At 40.6% G+C, this 14,827-nt stretch overlaps 1 protein-coding gene across 1 annotated transcript; it reads left to right on the top strand.

Moving 5' to 3' along the window:
- Window positions 1-8,367: 8,367 nt before the first annotated feature.
- Window positions 8,368-14,246, top strand: LOC310953559 (opsin-5-like; the record flags this gene model as incomplete). The annotated part of the gene is made up of 6 exons (XM_083922632.1): window positions 8,368-8,506; window positions 9,816-10,021; window positions 12,163-12,262; window positions 13,208-13,312; window positions 13,410-13,633; window positions 13,797-14,246. The coding sequence occupies 6 exons, from the start codon at window positions 8,368-8,370 to the stop codon at window positions 14,244-14,246; spliced, it is 1,224 nt and encodes a 407-aa protein (XP_083778758.1).
- Window positions 14,247-14,827: the final 581 nt, after the last annotated feature.

Raw genomic sequence — 14,827 nt, 5'->3', positions numbered from 1 at the left:
CTAATAAATGACTGCAGTGATTATTAGATGTGTTAGTTTCGGATTTTGATATATCATAGGGTAGTGCAGCATCAAGGGTTATAAAGTTTAATGTGCACCATTGCAGCATCCTGTGTAAATCACTATATAATTTCAGTCTGAATTAACATCTGCAATGTGCCCAGTGGTACTACTGATAACTGGCATCATATTGCATAGTCATCCAAGCCTGGCAGCCTTAGAGCCTGTTACCACAGTGAGAGGTGTATTTAAAAATCTTGAAAGAGCATTAGTAATAAGCATGAAGGAAAAGCACTTGAGTTACACCGGGCAGGTTTCTGTGATTATGAGGATATTCGGAACTTTGAACAACAATTTGATAATGTGAAAAGTGTCGCTCTTAGTGATGAACCTTCAGATAATATCACAGAAGTTCAGAGAAAAAGCTCTTAAAACCATACACACTACGCTATCCTGCTCAACGGCATCATAGGGTATCATATAATACGGTATGGTATTGTATCGAATTGTGTTGTATCATAAAGGAGCATTTAGCAGCCAGATATATTTCCCCAAAAAATACACAGCTGAAAAAGAGTTTAAGAAACTGCTGCAGCTACTTGGCTTCTATTTGCACCAAAGATAGGACTCTTACATTGTGTCATGCTGGGAGGAAGGGATTATGTTACTAACTGTGATCAGATTAATGGGGTTGATGTAATCCAGGAGCCATTATTTATGGGTCTTCTTCCACTGGGATCCGCAAAGGATGAGTGAATATATTGTATCCTTCTTTCTTCCCCTTTCATCACTCAGATTTATGGCAGCTCTGATTTTTATGTGATGTTGCTTTTTTTGATTAATGAGACTGGATTTCAAAACAGATTGGGATGACAAATGATTAGACCGATTTTAATTGAGACAGGGTAGATCAGAAGATATATATTTGATCTGTTGGCTCATCTGTTCTATCAGCTGCAGACTATTTTAACGTACAATGCCATGTGGCTGGTATTTTTAAGTGGAAGCTCAGATCTTGCCAGGTGTTCTACAGCTGGGCTGGCGCAAGTGAGTCACTATATAAAACACCTGGTATGTTGTCCAGGTGGTCATTGAACCACTTCCTTTATGCGAGAACAGACTCTGGAAGGTTAAACCTTCACATATGGAAATGAACTAGACAAGCAAGAATTTGTTTCACTACATCCACCACTGTGCATCTATCCATCTTTGGACATCATGTCCATTTATTGTTCCCACTGCACATCAGCTGTACATATGTCTCATGTACATTATGTGACGTGATATGCGATCAAGCTCAATATGTCATTGGGTTGTGATATTTTTGCATTGTTTCATTGTGACTTTGCTTTGTATTTTTCTTGTGTCAATCGGTGTCACTACAATGACCTATTTTCTCCACAGGGATCAGTGGACGTTTGTGTGATCAATATACAGAAATCAAAATGTATTGGGTTTTCCATGACGCAACCATAGACTGTATATAAAGATGGATGGCTTGACAGCTCCACAGGGGAAGCCAGAACATTTTAATCGCCTCTTGGTGCCTGGCTGCAGTATAGGTCATTTATGATATCCCACCCTCTCCATGTTAGCGGATGGGACATGGGCCAAACTAAAAAAAACAAAGTACACATCAAATACATTTTTCACAAAAAGGGTTTCTGTCATTTTAGGTAGTTCTTATAATACTGATGAATGTTCAAGTGGTAATTTTTCTGATATGTTTTTAATTTGTTATTTGATGCTATAAAAGTGGGTGAAACATCAAGACTGACATCTCAGATTATTGATTGATTGACAGGTCAGGCAGGTGTACAGGCAGGACCACAATACCTTCCAATCACTACTATATAGACTTAGCGTCCTTACTGAGGACATTTTAGATATCTCCATGATTTGCATGTTCACATTTGCATTCACTTTATAGACATAGTTTGATACTCTGGGGAATACGGTTATTCACTTTCTTTCCAAGAGATACAGGAGAAGATTTATAGCACTACACTACTACTACATTCAAAATGGCATATATGTGCCTCGTAACCGTATGGGTTACACCACACTCATGTCTATACAGAATATATGAAGCTATATTAGCTTAGCATAAGGACTGGGAACAGGGGGACACAGGGGTCTGTCAAAAGATTTTTTTTTTTTAAATGCCTAACAGCACCATATCTTGACCCGGTGGGATGAATTGTGCCACGACTGGTTGTCTGGCAACTGCTTATCTTCGGACTGAGCCAGGCTAGCAGTTTCCCTATTTCCAGTCTTTTTGCTAAGCTAAGCTAACCGGCAACTGGCTGTTGCATTCTTAGCACAGAGATAGGAGAGTGGTATCGATCTTCTCAACTAACTTTCAGCAAGAAAGTGATATGAAAGCATATTTCCCAAAACGTTGAACTATGGACCTCAAAGATGTAAACATAAAAATTCTAAATGTGTCCTAGTTTATTTCCTGTTGCAGTGAATGTGAAGGACATCAGCTGACAGGACGTTAACAAGGACCAAGGTTGCCATGGAATTCCATTAAAAAGGTCTATTCCCTTAAGTTACCTGTAGTTATCAGTTTGAATAATAACTGTGTCCTGAGCCTTTCGCTGTCTTCTTGAATATTCGAAAACAATATAATAATAACACATTGGAAAGTATAGAAAAACAGATTAAATATGTGCTTAATATGCAAATCCCTTGAAAGTGGAAAAGCACAACTTGTGAATGAATAGACCTTCTAATAGCATAAGTAGGGTGATACAGTTGGTTGTGCGTTCACATCCTCTCAACATATAAAACTACATCTGAAATTCAGTAACTGATAGCCAGAGGCTTCAGAGGGGCCGTGAAGGGGCCAAATTCACCCAGCGGTCAGCAGGTCAGTTTAAAGAAGTTTTGTTCCTTCTTAATTAGGCCCGAACAGGCATGTGTCATAGGTCATCACAGTGTCATCTTTAAGGATAACAAGCTTCTGCTGAGGGAGAGGATAAGGGTGCAGCCCACTAACCTCCTGTCACACAGGGGTCAACTCAGCGACCCTGACGGGGCGTTAGGACAGCTGAAAACATCCATGTTAACGGGGTCATGCTTTTTAAAAGAAAATTTAAAATGCTTGTTTGATGTGACTTTGATCTTAACTGACAGCTTCAAGGTTGTTCACTCCTTTCCGCCATTGTCCATGTGTTACACCACATCAGGTTGGGGGAACAGGTGGGCTCCATAGAGATGTGCCGTGTGATAGTTTGCTAGTTTGCCAGGCTCCTGCAGCTGTAGGTCACTAATCTCCTCAACCCCCAGAAGGCCAGAGCAGAGTGTCCAGTGTCTGAACACACACCCTTCACTCAAACCTAGATGGCTGTTGCAAAGAGCTATCCATACTCTCTCCACTGTGCCAAGCAGGTAAGTGTCAGCGTAAGTTGAAGCCACGGTCCGTCAGACTTCAAACTTTTGGCCAGGCAGATGTCAATTAAAGATCCTTGGTAATCTCTTAAGGTATGAGGGTGTGCTCTCTTTAGGAAAAGATCCATGTTTTCAGATTGTGCTTATCTTAACAGGATGCAGAGTTTTCTTTGTGGATTTACATTTCCGCATCCATATTTTGGCAAAACATCCCTTGTGTCAAAACTGATGTGCAGACCCCTTGGGGAATGGCGTGTATTCAACCCTCAATGAGACCTACTTACATAAGTTACCTGCTTAAGCAAACAGACTCTGGAGGAGAAATTGCAAACTGAATGCAGTGCCTAAATAAATGTTTGCATGTGGTTCAGAGCCAAAGATCTTGAGCCACAAAACCAATCCACATCGCTCATGAGGCTCGACACAGAGGCTGTGTTCACTACTTTCTTTTTAATGCATACTGAACCATTCATTTATTCTTTTCCTGTGGGGTTTATTATAGGGTATTACAAATATATATGTAAATAAATGTATATACAAAAGGCATGTTTGACAACAGTGCAGACCCTTTCTCCTGAATATAATAGTTTCAGATAAAACCAACATTACAAAGTGTTCTTTTCCTGTGTTGAAGTTCAACAAGACAGCAAAACAAAAGCTCTTTAACAGCATGCTATTGTTTTTAAGTTATTTTATTTTAAGCAGTAGCCTCTGCTGTTGCAGGCTTGCCTTGTCAGGGCAGAGAACTGTTTTGGTTCAGGGGGAAAAGGAAACACAGTCCGGTCTTTGTATTTGTGGTAAAGTCACTGCATTAACTGTGCGCTTCACTGAGGGATTTTGTAAACTTTTGACTTACGAGGAGCGTTTCTTCAGAAAGTTTTCAGTTACCATGAATCTCTGGAGCACACTGTGTATAAACTCTACTGTAATATCCAAATCATCTGAATTATATCCGTGTGACTCAATAACTCAAAGGAATGCAAACTTATCTGTAGACTTTTTTTGTGCAATATCATGCATGTGTTGTATTAATGCACCATCAAGCTTACATGGTAACCTGAAAAGTTGTGAAGTACCAACAAATGGGCCAAGTTCTGAGAACCGATATTACTCCTAAAAGATTCAAACCCTTTGAGAAAGAGGTGTGAACATGTTGTGGGCAGGCAGAAGTGGTTTATAGGGTTTTGTTGCTGGACCTGTGCCATCTTCACCTGTAAGCCAGCCGGATGTTTCTTTAAAGGTCCCATACCAAGCTCATTTTCAGGTTCATACTTGCATTTTGCGTTTCTACTAGAGCATGTTAACGTTTGTGCTTTAATATTAAAATAAAAAGCACATTACTTTTCTCATACTGTCTGTCTGAATATGCCTTTATTCGCCCATTGTCCAAAACACTCCGTTGTAGTACCTGTGCCTGGGTGTTTTTTACGTGTGTTTAATTTGCACTTCTTTATATTTAACGGCTGTTTTTGTCATTTTCACAAAGAAAGAGAATATGATTGGGTGGTAAAGCAGCACCTTTTTTCACAGGACAAGGTCAATTTAGAGATGGCAAACATTACTCTTTTCAACCTTTCACAATAAAAGCTATAGACTGCGTGACTGTTGAGTCAATCTGGCAGGTTGAGGACATCCCCAGTATGAATATTTGCAGGTGAACATTTCACGTCTTTCTGTCATTTATACCACCCATTGTGTTCAATGTCTTCTGTATCTGTTTTCTTCTCTGCATCTCTGAACCATCATTGCTTCTGGGGAATGACTGTAACAGCACTGTAGCAACAGTTCCTTACTATATAGAGCATAGTCGTGACATCACAACTGTACAGAAGTCCTGACGGCTTGTTTAAAGGCACCGTTTCTGAATACAGGCTGTGTATTTCTCTGGATTGAGATTTTTGATACTTTCACAGTTTTCATAAAGCAACTCATCGTTTACAATATGGGACCTTTAAATTGGTCGTCACATACATAAAATATTACATACGTATTACATAAAATCATCTTTTCTATCTACCCATGTAAAGCTATTTGAAAGTTTTATGTTTAGAAGTAAGAGGGAACAAATACAAAAGTCCTTGAACTAATGTTGCCACAAATTTTCTCCTGATAACTGTAGGCAATAGTTGTGAACGCAAACTAAAAGGAAGTATAGAGATTTGTACTGCTGTGAAAGACATACTTTACCAATATCATGCACAGATTGACCCAAAAAATGACAGGGAAGCCATTTACCTCCATACTGTGTGGTGCCTTCATACAAGCAGTCCCTGTGCGTCTCATTTAGTGACAGGGAGAGAGAAAGTGTGTAGACCTTTTTAAGCAGATCCTGTATTGGTCTCTTGACCTGGTATATGTCCTCTGTGAAGAGAGGCTTTGTTGCCCTCAGACAGCTCGTAGCCTTTAACACACACCTTCATAATAGTATCTGTGTCTGTGATTTTCCATTTGGAAAATTGTGAGCTTTTAACCTCACATCCCAGGCTTCACTCGACTCACAGAGGTAGAGAGAGAGACTAATCATCATAAGCTGAATGATACAGTGGCCCACTGTGGCTGCACTGTGATCGGCAAACACACGTGTCAAGGTTAAGGTAATCTTAATGTCGTCCTGTAACATGCAAACACCTGAGTACAATGTACAGTACGTGTCACAGGTTTGTGCCTAGCTTTGCAAACTTCATATGTAAATATGTGTCAGGATGGATGTTTGCCAAAAACAGAGCATAAATATGGACTACTACTATGCCACATTTGACTAATATCTACTACTGACTTGTCATACTTTCTGCCCATTAGCACCTGCTGAAGCAAGTTCTTGGCTTTTAACCTGTTAGCTTATCAGCAACATAATCTCAGTAGCAGCTGTCCTCAACACGGATACCACGAGAAGTGCTGTTCACTTGCTTCTCACTTTCACCGTAAGAGGATGGTATTCCTAACAACCATAGGTTCATTCATGAAAAGGATGTTAAAAGCGATGCCATGACTTCCCATTATAAACAATTTGTCATGCAGTAAAAACTAGCACCTCAACACCTGGCAGTGTGTGCGGCTACGTTGTGCTATGAGGTTTCTATACGATGCCTCCCACAACCCCATTATCACATTATCCACTTTAACCAGAGGACTCATACCACAGAGGCATCAGAAAACCTTCCTCTCTCTGGGCTGCATACACAGGCACCACTGCAGAGCTGAGTCTGTGTCGTGTGGCGTCTCTGGACGAAGGTGGGGGTGAACGATGACTGGGTTCACTGTTTGCTGCTGGACGGGTGACAGTTGGGGTCAGAGGTTCACTTTCCCCTCAACTCCGTCACTCTCTCCAGAGCTGGCTTTCAGAGCCTCAAAGAAAAGGTTTGATGAGGAGGACTCGGAAGCACCGAGGCATCTGGCAGGAGCGTCGGCCCTTCCCTCCACATCCTGTGGACCAGCGGAGCCACTCTGTGGTGGCCAGAGGAGGGAAACAAGGTGCACACTGTGATCTAAACACAGACTGGGAGGGGAGGGGGAGGGGGTTCAGGTTACCCCTTCGTTAGGTGTGTTGCCACAGAGAAGCTCACTGTGAAGAGGAGACGAGTGGAGGAGGGGAGATGTGGTGCAATTGTAAGTTTACATATAACAAAAGGGTTTTAATCCATGAAATAGGAGCAGTGCGTGTTCATGGAGGGTTTACGATGCCCTCACACTGACATCAGAGCACAGTGAATTTGTGACTTACTTCATTATACATTCATTATCTCTGGACTCTGAGTGTGTATTAAGATGTATGTACTGTAAAATGGACTAAAGTCATCACCTGCGTGACCCGTTCCAATGGAAGTGATTAAAGTGAAAACCAGATCGTGTCTCTGGAGAGGAGGTGCCGGTTAGTCATCATTGGTGCAGGACTTATTCGCAAACTACAAAGGAATTTTTTTAAATGGTTAGCATGATGTAAATTGTTGCCAGACTGTACAGCTTGTTCACAAACCCTGTGACACACTGTTCCAGAAAATCTAAAGTGACAAAATGTCTCCCCATGTTGGTCTGTTGGGCCTGGATGATGTTTGGAATAGACCTTTTTTTTTAATATATATATATATATACTCTTCTGGCTTTATTTTAGAGGAAATGTAAGAATGCATCATAATTAATCTTAGTGGGTGAGAGTTGGTCCAACTTCCACCAGGTCTTTTGGCTCAAATGTCTCCAACCGCACCATTTTTAACAAACTTGTATCATCCTGCAGTCTAGAGCTAACGTCACGCAGTATAGCCTCATGTTGTAACTTCCTAAAGCACAAACACATGTGAGATTTTTTTCAAAATACGTCTGTAATTGTTCAGACACAAGAATGACTCATAAGAAATCACTGGGAATTCTATTCCATGGGCCTCTCGCCATCAGAGTGAGTAAAATGGATGACCTCTTTTGTCTAACAGGGGGTCACTACACTTCACCTAAGGATCAAATTAGCCCGCTCTCCCCAGTCTGCATTGATGTCTAAAAAAAAGATTCATTCAACTTCCGATTTAGCTGCTAAACATAATTACATTCACGTAAAATAGCAGTAAAAAAAACAATTAACAAATATTATCTACAAAGGAGGCAGTTTGTAATGTGATCAGTAGTTCAGCATTAGTGTAGGTTTGGACTCTGCTGAGGGTCTTGTTTTACGAGATAATGAATTTAAGCTAAATTAAACCCCTCCAAAAATATTCCCATTAGTGGACGAGTTGACTAAACATTTCCCTCTTGGCTTGGATTTCCACCCAAAATCTGCTTAGTTGCTAAGAAATAGTAAGGATTACAGGTGTAATCGTTTTGTCAGTGAGTGGTGAGGTATTAGTGACTGGGTCTAAGCTGGATTTAAAATGAACTAAGTGGTCATTCCTGCTCGTGTAACAGTTGTGTCTGCTGAAAACAGAGGAAGGCAGAGTGACTGTCGAGAACAGCAAGGATTCATGCCTTAGCATCGAAACTCAGGCCATGGATATAACGTTGAAGGGTTTTCCTGTGAAGGTCGTAAATATTCCATGGAGGAATAATAACCTCAGTACTCTGCATACAGACCCTCCTCTATCCGAACAAGGAGAGACCATCATCGGAGTTTATCTGATAGTGTTGGGTAAGTCAACCATCATACTGGAATGTAAAGTACGGGTGAAGCATTTCATTTTGTAAACTCATTAAGAATGCGCATGTAAAAATGATCCATTGTTACTGTAAACCACCCAATAGTTAATTAAATGACATAAAAGAACTATGGACAAGATGCTTATGATATTTCCTCTTAGTTCAAACTTATTGTGGCCTCCATAACTCTGTAGTGCAAAGCATACCCCCCCACCAGAAATAGTTTTGTCCTTTAAATCTCTGAGGCCGGACCGTAGCAAGAAAGGGTCACGCATCATTTAAAAGTCATCAAAAAAAACAACTGTTGTTCCTCATGGTTCCAAAGGCCAGGGCACCGCTTACACTTTGACCTGTGTTTGTGGAACTGTTTGTCTTGGCCCACGTATACTAATGCAGTCGAGGGATTTTGTAACACAGACTGAGTTATAAAAAGACCAGGGATTCTCTTGGCAGCTAACACAATGGTAGAGGTCAGGAACTAGGAACAGTACGATGCAGCATATTATTACACTGCCATGTACTCTGTCCTACTTCATTCTACTCCACTCTACAGCAAATTACACCATTGACTCTACTTTGCAATATTATCCACTATTATACCCACATCTACACTATACTCTATTGCTACTATACAATAATACTATACTACATTAAAAGCCACTTTAATATACAACTATTGGGTCCGGATTTGTATCCTATACTATACTATACTATACTATTCTATACTATACTATACTATACTTTACTATACTATAGTATACAACCCAACAATATATTATATGATAAACTTCTCTACTCAACTATTGTAAACTTTAAAATCACGTGGTTACAATTCTAGGTTCTACAATTTACTCTACTACTCTGTATTAAACTATACTTTGCTATACTATGCTACGCTATGCTATAATAAAATGTAATATAACACTTTTAATGCTATCATACTAAACTTTAAAATCAGTTAGTGATGCTTGTACACTCTAATATACTATACAAATATATTACTACACTATATTATATTACAACTCTACTCTCTTGTACTTTACTATACTATACAATACTCAAATTAGCTATTTTATTTTACTCTACTATACTATAGGCTACTATACTATAAACCTACTACTATACTGTACTATAATTCAATTCAATTCAATTTTATTTATAGTACCAAATCATAACAAAAGTTATCTCAGGACACTTTACAAACTAGGTAAAGACCACAATACATACAATATGATACTATACCAAAACAATATGTGGTTCACTAACTATTCACTGAATGCTGTATGTTTGTCTCTCTGTAGGATGGCTGTCCTGGTTTGGAAACAGTTTAGTGATGTTTGTCCTGTATAGACAGCGGGCCTCGCTTCAGTCAACGGATTTCCTCACTTTAAATCTTGCCATCTCTGATGCCAGCATCTCCATCTTTGGCTACTCCAGAGGGATCCTAGAAATATTCAATATCTTCAAGGATGATGGGTATTTGATCACCTGGATCTGGACCTGTCAGGTAAAAGCCACACAAAGACAGTTACTTGGTTGTCTTGAAATTTAAAATTTTGGTGCAGTTTGAAGCCATAACAATTAGTCAAATCAAAGGAGCGTTGGTTTTATACAGCATGACAGTGATGACTGTTGCAAAAAAAAAAAACACATGCATCTACTCTCTCTTTGGCCAATTAATGTAGTACATTAAAGGAATCTTTGGGAAGCATCACTGTCTGTGTATGTGTGTGTGTGTGTGTGTGTGTGTGTGTGTGTGTGTGTGTGTGTGTGTGTGTGTGTGTGTGTGTGTGTGTGTGTGTGTGTGTGTGTGTGTGTGTGTGTGTGTGTGTGTGTGTGTGTGTGTGTGTGTGTGTGTGTGTGTGTGTGTGTGTGTGTGTGTGTGTGTGTGTGTGTGTGTGTGTGTGTGTGTGTGTGTGTGTGTGTGTGTGTGTTGTGTGTGTGTGTGTGTGTGTGTGTGTGTGTGTGTGTGGGATTATGCTAGTAGCCATGTGGGCTGGAGGTTAAATCAGTAATAAGATTACCATTTTGGAGGCCTTTAAATGGAGGAAACACTTCGAGCAGCATGGCACCTGTCAACAACCAAACAGGAAACAAATAAGTTGTGTAGCGAACATGATTGCATGATTAAATTGCATGCTCTTATGTTTCATGACATGCATTGAATGAACGGTTAAAGTTTAAGTTGTTGAGTGTAATTTCTAAGAATCTCTATGTTCGCTCCTCCAACAGCCTCAGTCTGAAATAGTTGTCATACTTTAGCTTGGAATCCATCCAGGGTGTTTTTCTTGCTCAAGGCTAGCCGTGGTGGAAAGTGTGATATCCGTGAGTGAATAAAAACAAGCTAGTGAAACCAGAACACTTTTTAGTCTCAGGAGTGAAAACCCCCAAAATCTGAGCAAGGGAGATATTTTAAATTGAGGTCTGCTACTCTTTAAGCTTCAGTACATTCACCTAGATGACCTCATCTCTCAGGCATCCAATCTCAGGTTTTCAGGTGGAGGAGAAATATTGGGATAGCAGCAATGCCCCTCTCATTTCACCTTCCCCTGGGAGAGGTGGGCTGAGAGAGGGAGCGACAGAAATAAATAAGGGGAAAGTAAGAGGTGACAGAAATAGAGGAGGCAAGGAGCAGGAAGGTGAAGGAGACAGGCATGTGAGAAGCATTAGCAGATTACTGCATGGAGCATGATGGGACATGACCAGTTGCAAGTTGAGCCAGATCCCTGTGTTTTGCACCCTATGGGGCAGGACATTATTGAATGTGATAGAGCCTTATGGGACTCTTTGATGTTGCAAAGGGGAATATAGAGAAAGGACTGTCAAAGCAGTGTACAATGCATATAAAAAATACTCTAATTTTAAAAATCATTAGTTTTCTGATACTTTCTTCAAAAAAAACTACAGAGGTGAAAAACTATTCTGTGAAATGATCTGATAGGATCAAACCACATAATTTCAAGAAGCCACCGCCCTTAATTCTTAAATAGAAAATGTGCTGAATTCAAATCATACTGGTCCATACGTTGGTAGTCCACTAGTCTGCTGAATGTGAGGGTGAAAAAAACGTGATGACTGACAGTAATGGGATTAGAACTAAGGAAGATCAAGAGAGTAATCAGAGACCCTAACTGATCCATGTCACCTGGAAATGGCACAGTAGGGAGCTGGGTTTTGCACAGTTGGAGCCAGACTGAAACACAGTAGCATAATACCTTTTAAGAAGAGCTGTGATTAAAAGATCCTCTTTCCAAGCAATGGACTGCACGCTAGAAAGCTTCATGGTTTAGTGCATTTGGCACTCATTGAGCCTTTTCTCCACCAAATCTTTGTGGAAATCAAGGTCAAATGTATTAATAGCTTTTTATAAAAATCCCCCAATGCTGATCGTGCAAGTTAAAAAAGCACGCAGCTCACATCAGAGGAAATTCTCTGGGTCTGGAGCACATTGGACAAAAGGAAGGAAGCGCCCTTCAGCTGTTGCATCTATATCTGATAAAGTCCAGGGCAAAAACAAACTACGCAGACAACGATCTTGAACAATTAGGCACACAATGGATCTATACCCTGAGGCGTCAATGACCACTCAGAGACGTTTTAAAGACGTGATGTTATGATTCACCAGCCCCTCTCTCTGTTTTCTTGCAGGTAGACGGTTTCTTCACGTTGCTCTTTGGCCTTGCGAGCATCAACACCTTAACCGTTATCAGCGTCACCAGATACATCAAGGGATGCCACCCAAACAAAGGTCAGGTCTAACATCCCTGCGTTCATGTGAGAGAACATGAAGACAGCTTTAAAACCAGCGTCTCTGCCCGCCTCACATTCCAGCTGTTCTTATCTGACAGAAAAGTCTGTTTTTCAGTGCTAATGAAAGCTTCAGCTGTGGAAATTACTACCACTTGTCTTCAACAATTTCATTTACATTTCACCAACATGTCATTAAGTTAACTTGAGGTGACATTTTCTATTTTCAAGTGTAACTGATGCTGAAGAATGTCTTAATTATATGGAAATTAGGTTGAGCAACTGCCTCTGTTGTCAGCAGCGCGGGATAGGAGGTTTGTGGCTGTTCATAAAACACAAGCTATATAAACTTGTGTGTTTTTTTTACCATAGCGGTACACATGGGATATCATCAAATGTTGTGTGCCAGAGTGCAGCTGCAGATATTGATGTAGATGAAAATCAAACAAATGCAACATGATTTCTGATCTAAATGAAAATCATTTATGCCAGGTAAATATTCAGGTATCCAAGCAACACTATAACGTTTTTAGCCTAACAAAGCTGAGTAACCCATAGCAACAAAGACGCTATATGTTGCCTCTCCTCTCTCACAAACTGTACTGCACTTCTCATGTGGTATATTGACATAAGATATGAGCGTCGCTCAGAAATAGATTTTCTTTCTTACCCTGAATACAAAGCTATGTGTACTTTGTCAACAGAGGTTCTTTTCAGTCTCAGATGTTTGCAAAGGCTGTAATATGAGAAAAGAGCTCATTGTTCAATAAATGTCACAACTTGACATTCATAACAAGTCAAGAATGCTGCATCTTTAAGTGCCTCTCACTTTTTCTGTCCTGCGTTCGCCAAAGTCATAACCTTTTCAAACTGCAAACAATCACCCAATCTGTTCCGTAACTTAGGAGCATTATGTTGTAATCTTGTTCCCTGTGCGTTTCTGCAGCTTACTGTATCAGCATCAACACCATTGCCGTATCACTCATCTGCATTTGGACCGGAGCGATGTTTTGGTCTGTTGCTCCACTGCTTGGCTGGGGCAGCTACACAGGTCTGTTCTCACATCAGAACAACAGAGAGGAGTATAAGACTTTATTTAAAGAAAAAAAAAAAACCTTAATCTGACCTCTTGGTCTTGTGATCCTTAGATCGAGGTTATGGCACCTGTGAGGTGGACTGGTCCAAAGCCAATTACTCCACCATCCACAAGTCCTACATCATCTCTATACTCATCTTCTGCTTCTTCATCCCTGTGATGATCATGATGTTCTCCTACATCTCCATTATCAACACAGTGAAAAGCACTAACGCCATGTCGGCAGATGGTTTCCTCACCACCCGTCAAAGAAAGGTCGAGAGAGATGTCACAAGGGTAGGATTTTTTTTTCTTTATTTCTGAGGATTTTATTAGACACAGTTAATTGGACAAGTAAAATGAGATTCTTTAAAGCTCTACTTAAAAATGCCAGATTTGTAATAAAGCTCCACTCACGTTATTCCAGTCCTGACAATTGTTCCCTCATGTTCCTGTCTAGATTTCCATTGTAATCTGCACAGCTTTCATCATGGCCTGGTCCCCATATGCAGTTGTGTCTATGTGGTCAGCCTGGGGCTTCCATGTGCCAAGCACAACCAGCATCATCACCCGTCTCTTTGCCAAGTCTGCCAGCTTCTACAACCCGCTCATCTACTTTGGCATGAGCTCCAAGTTTCGCAAGGACATCTCTGTGCTGCTGCCGTGCACGCGAGAACGCAAGGAGTTGGTGCGTCTGCAACACTTTCAAAACATCAAACCCAAGGCCGAGGCCACGCCCCCACCTGCATCACTTCCCGTCCAAAAGCCAGAGTCGAAATATGCCGCAGCCAACAGTGACTCAGGGGTCAATAGCCCTCCTCAGACTCCTCCATCTGACCCACAGGGGGTCTTCCACACTGACCTGCCCTCACACATTGAGACATCAGAGTACTGGTGTGACAGGCTCTAAAGACATTTCACTTGAATTAAAAGGGGAGATTAAGAGTATTTTTGTATTTTTTGGTCTTGCCCATGTTAATAAACTATATGTGTAGCCAATGTTAATCAATTATCTCCTGAATCTTAAGTGGGATTTCACACATTTTCATTTCCAACGCTTAACGGCAATCATTCAATCCAAATTGGTAACAACAACATATAACTGATTTACCTGAATCCTCTCTGAATATCTCCAGCTGAAGAGATGTACAGTCAGTAATGCAGTGAGAAAAATCATCTGGAACATCTGGAAATATTGAGCTGCCCTCAGTTCAACTGATGCATGTGATGGCACAACACTGCCATTTATCCCACTGCCCCCAAGGGCCATGTATTCACTGATAGATGCCCAACTACATTTTGTCTTGTACCACCTACCTATATAAATGTGTCTCCATTCACTGAAGCATTGCCAGGTGATGCAGGGTGGCTTTATTTATTACACAAAACTGTGAAAACTCTTCCTCTGTTCCATGGGTGTGGTGACTTTGTACAACTTTTTCTTTTTCTGTTGGCAAGCTTTCAACCTAATGGCACTGGTGACAGATAAAT

Source organism: Echiichthys vipera (assembly GCF_963691815.1).
Source record: "Echiichthys vipera genome assembly, chromosome: 11".
Classification (NCBI taxonomy): domain Eukaryota; kingdom Metazoa; phylum Chordata; class Actinopteri; order Perciformes; family Trachinidae; genus Echiichthys; species Echiichthys vipera.
The sequence above is the reverse complement of the archived record's forward strand: the minus strand, read 5'-3'. Positions and strand labels throughout refer to the sequence as shown.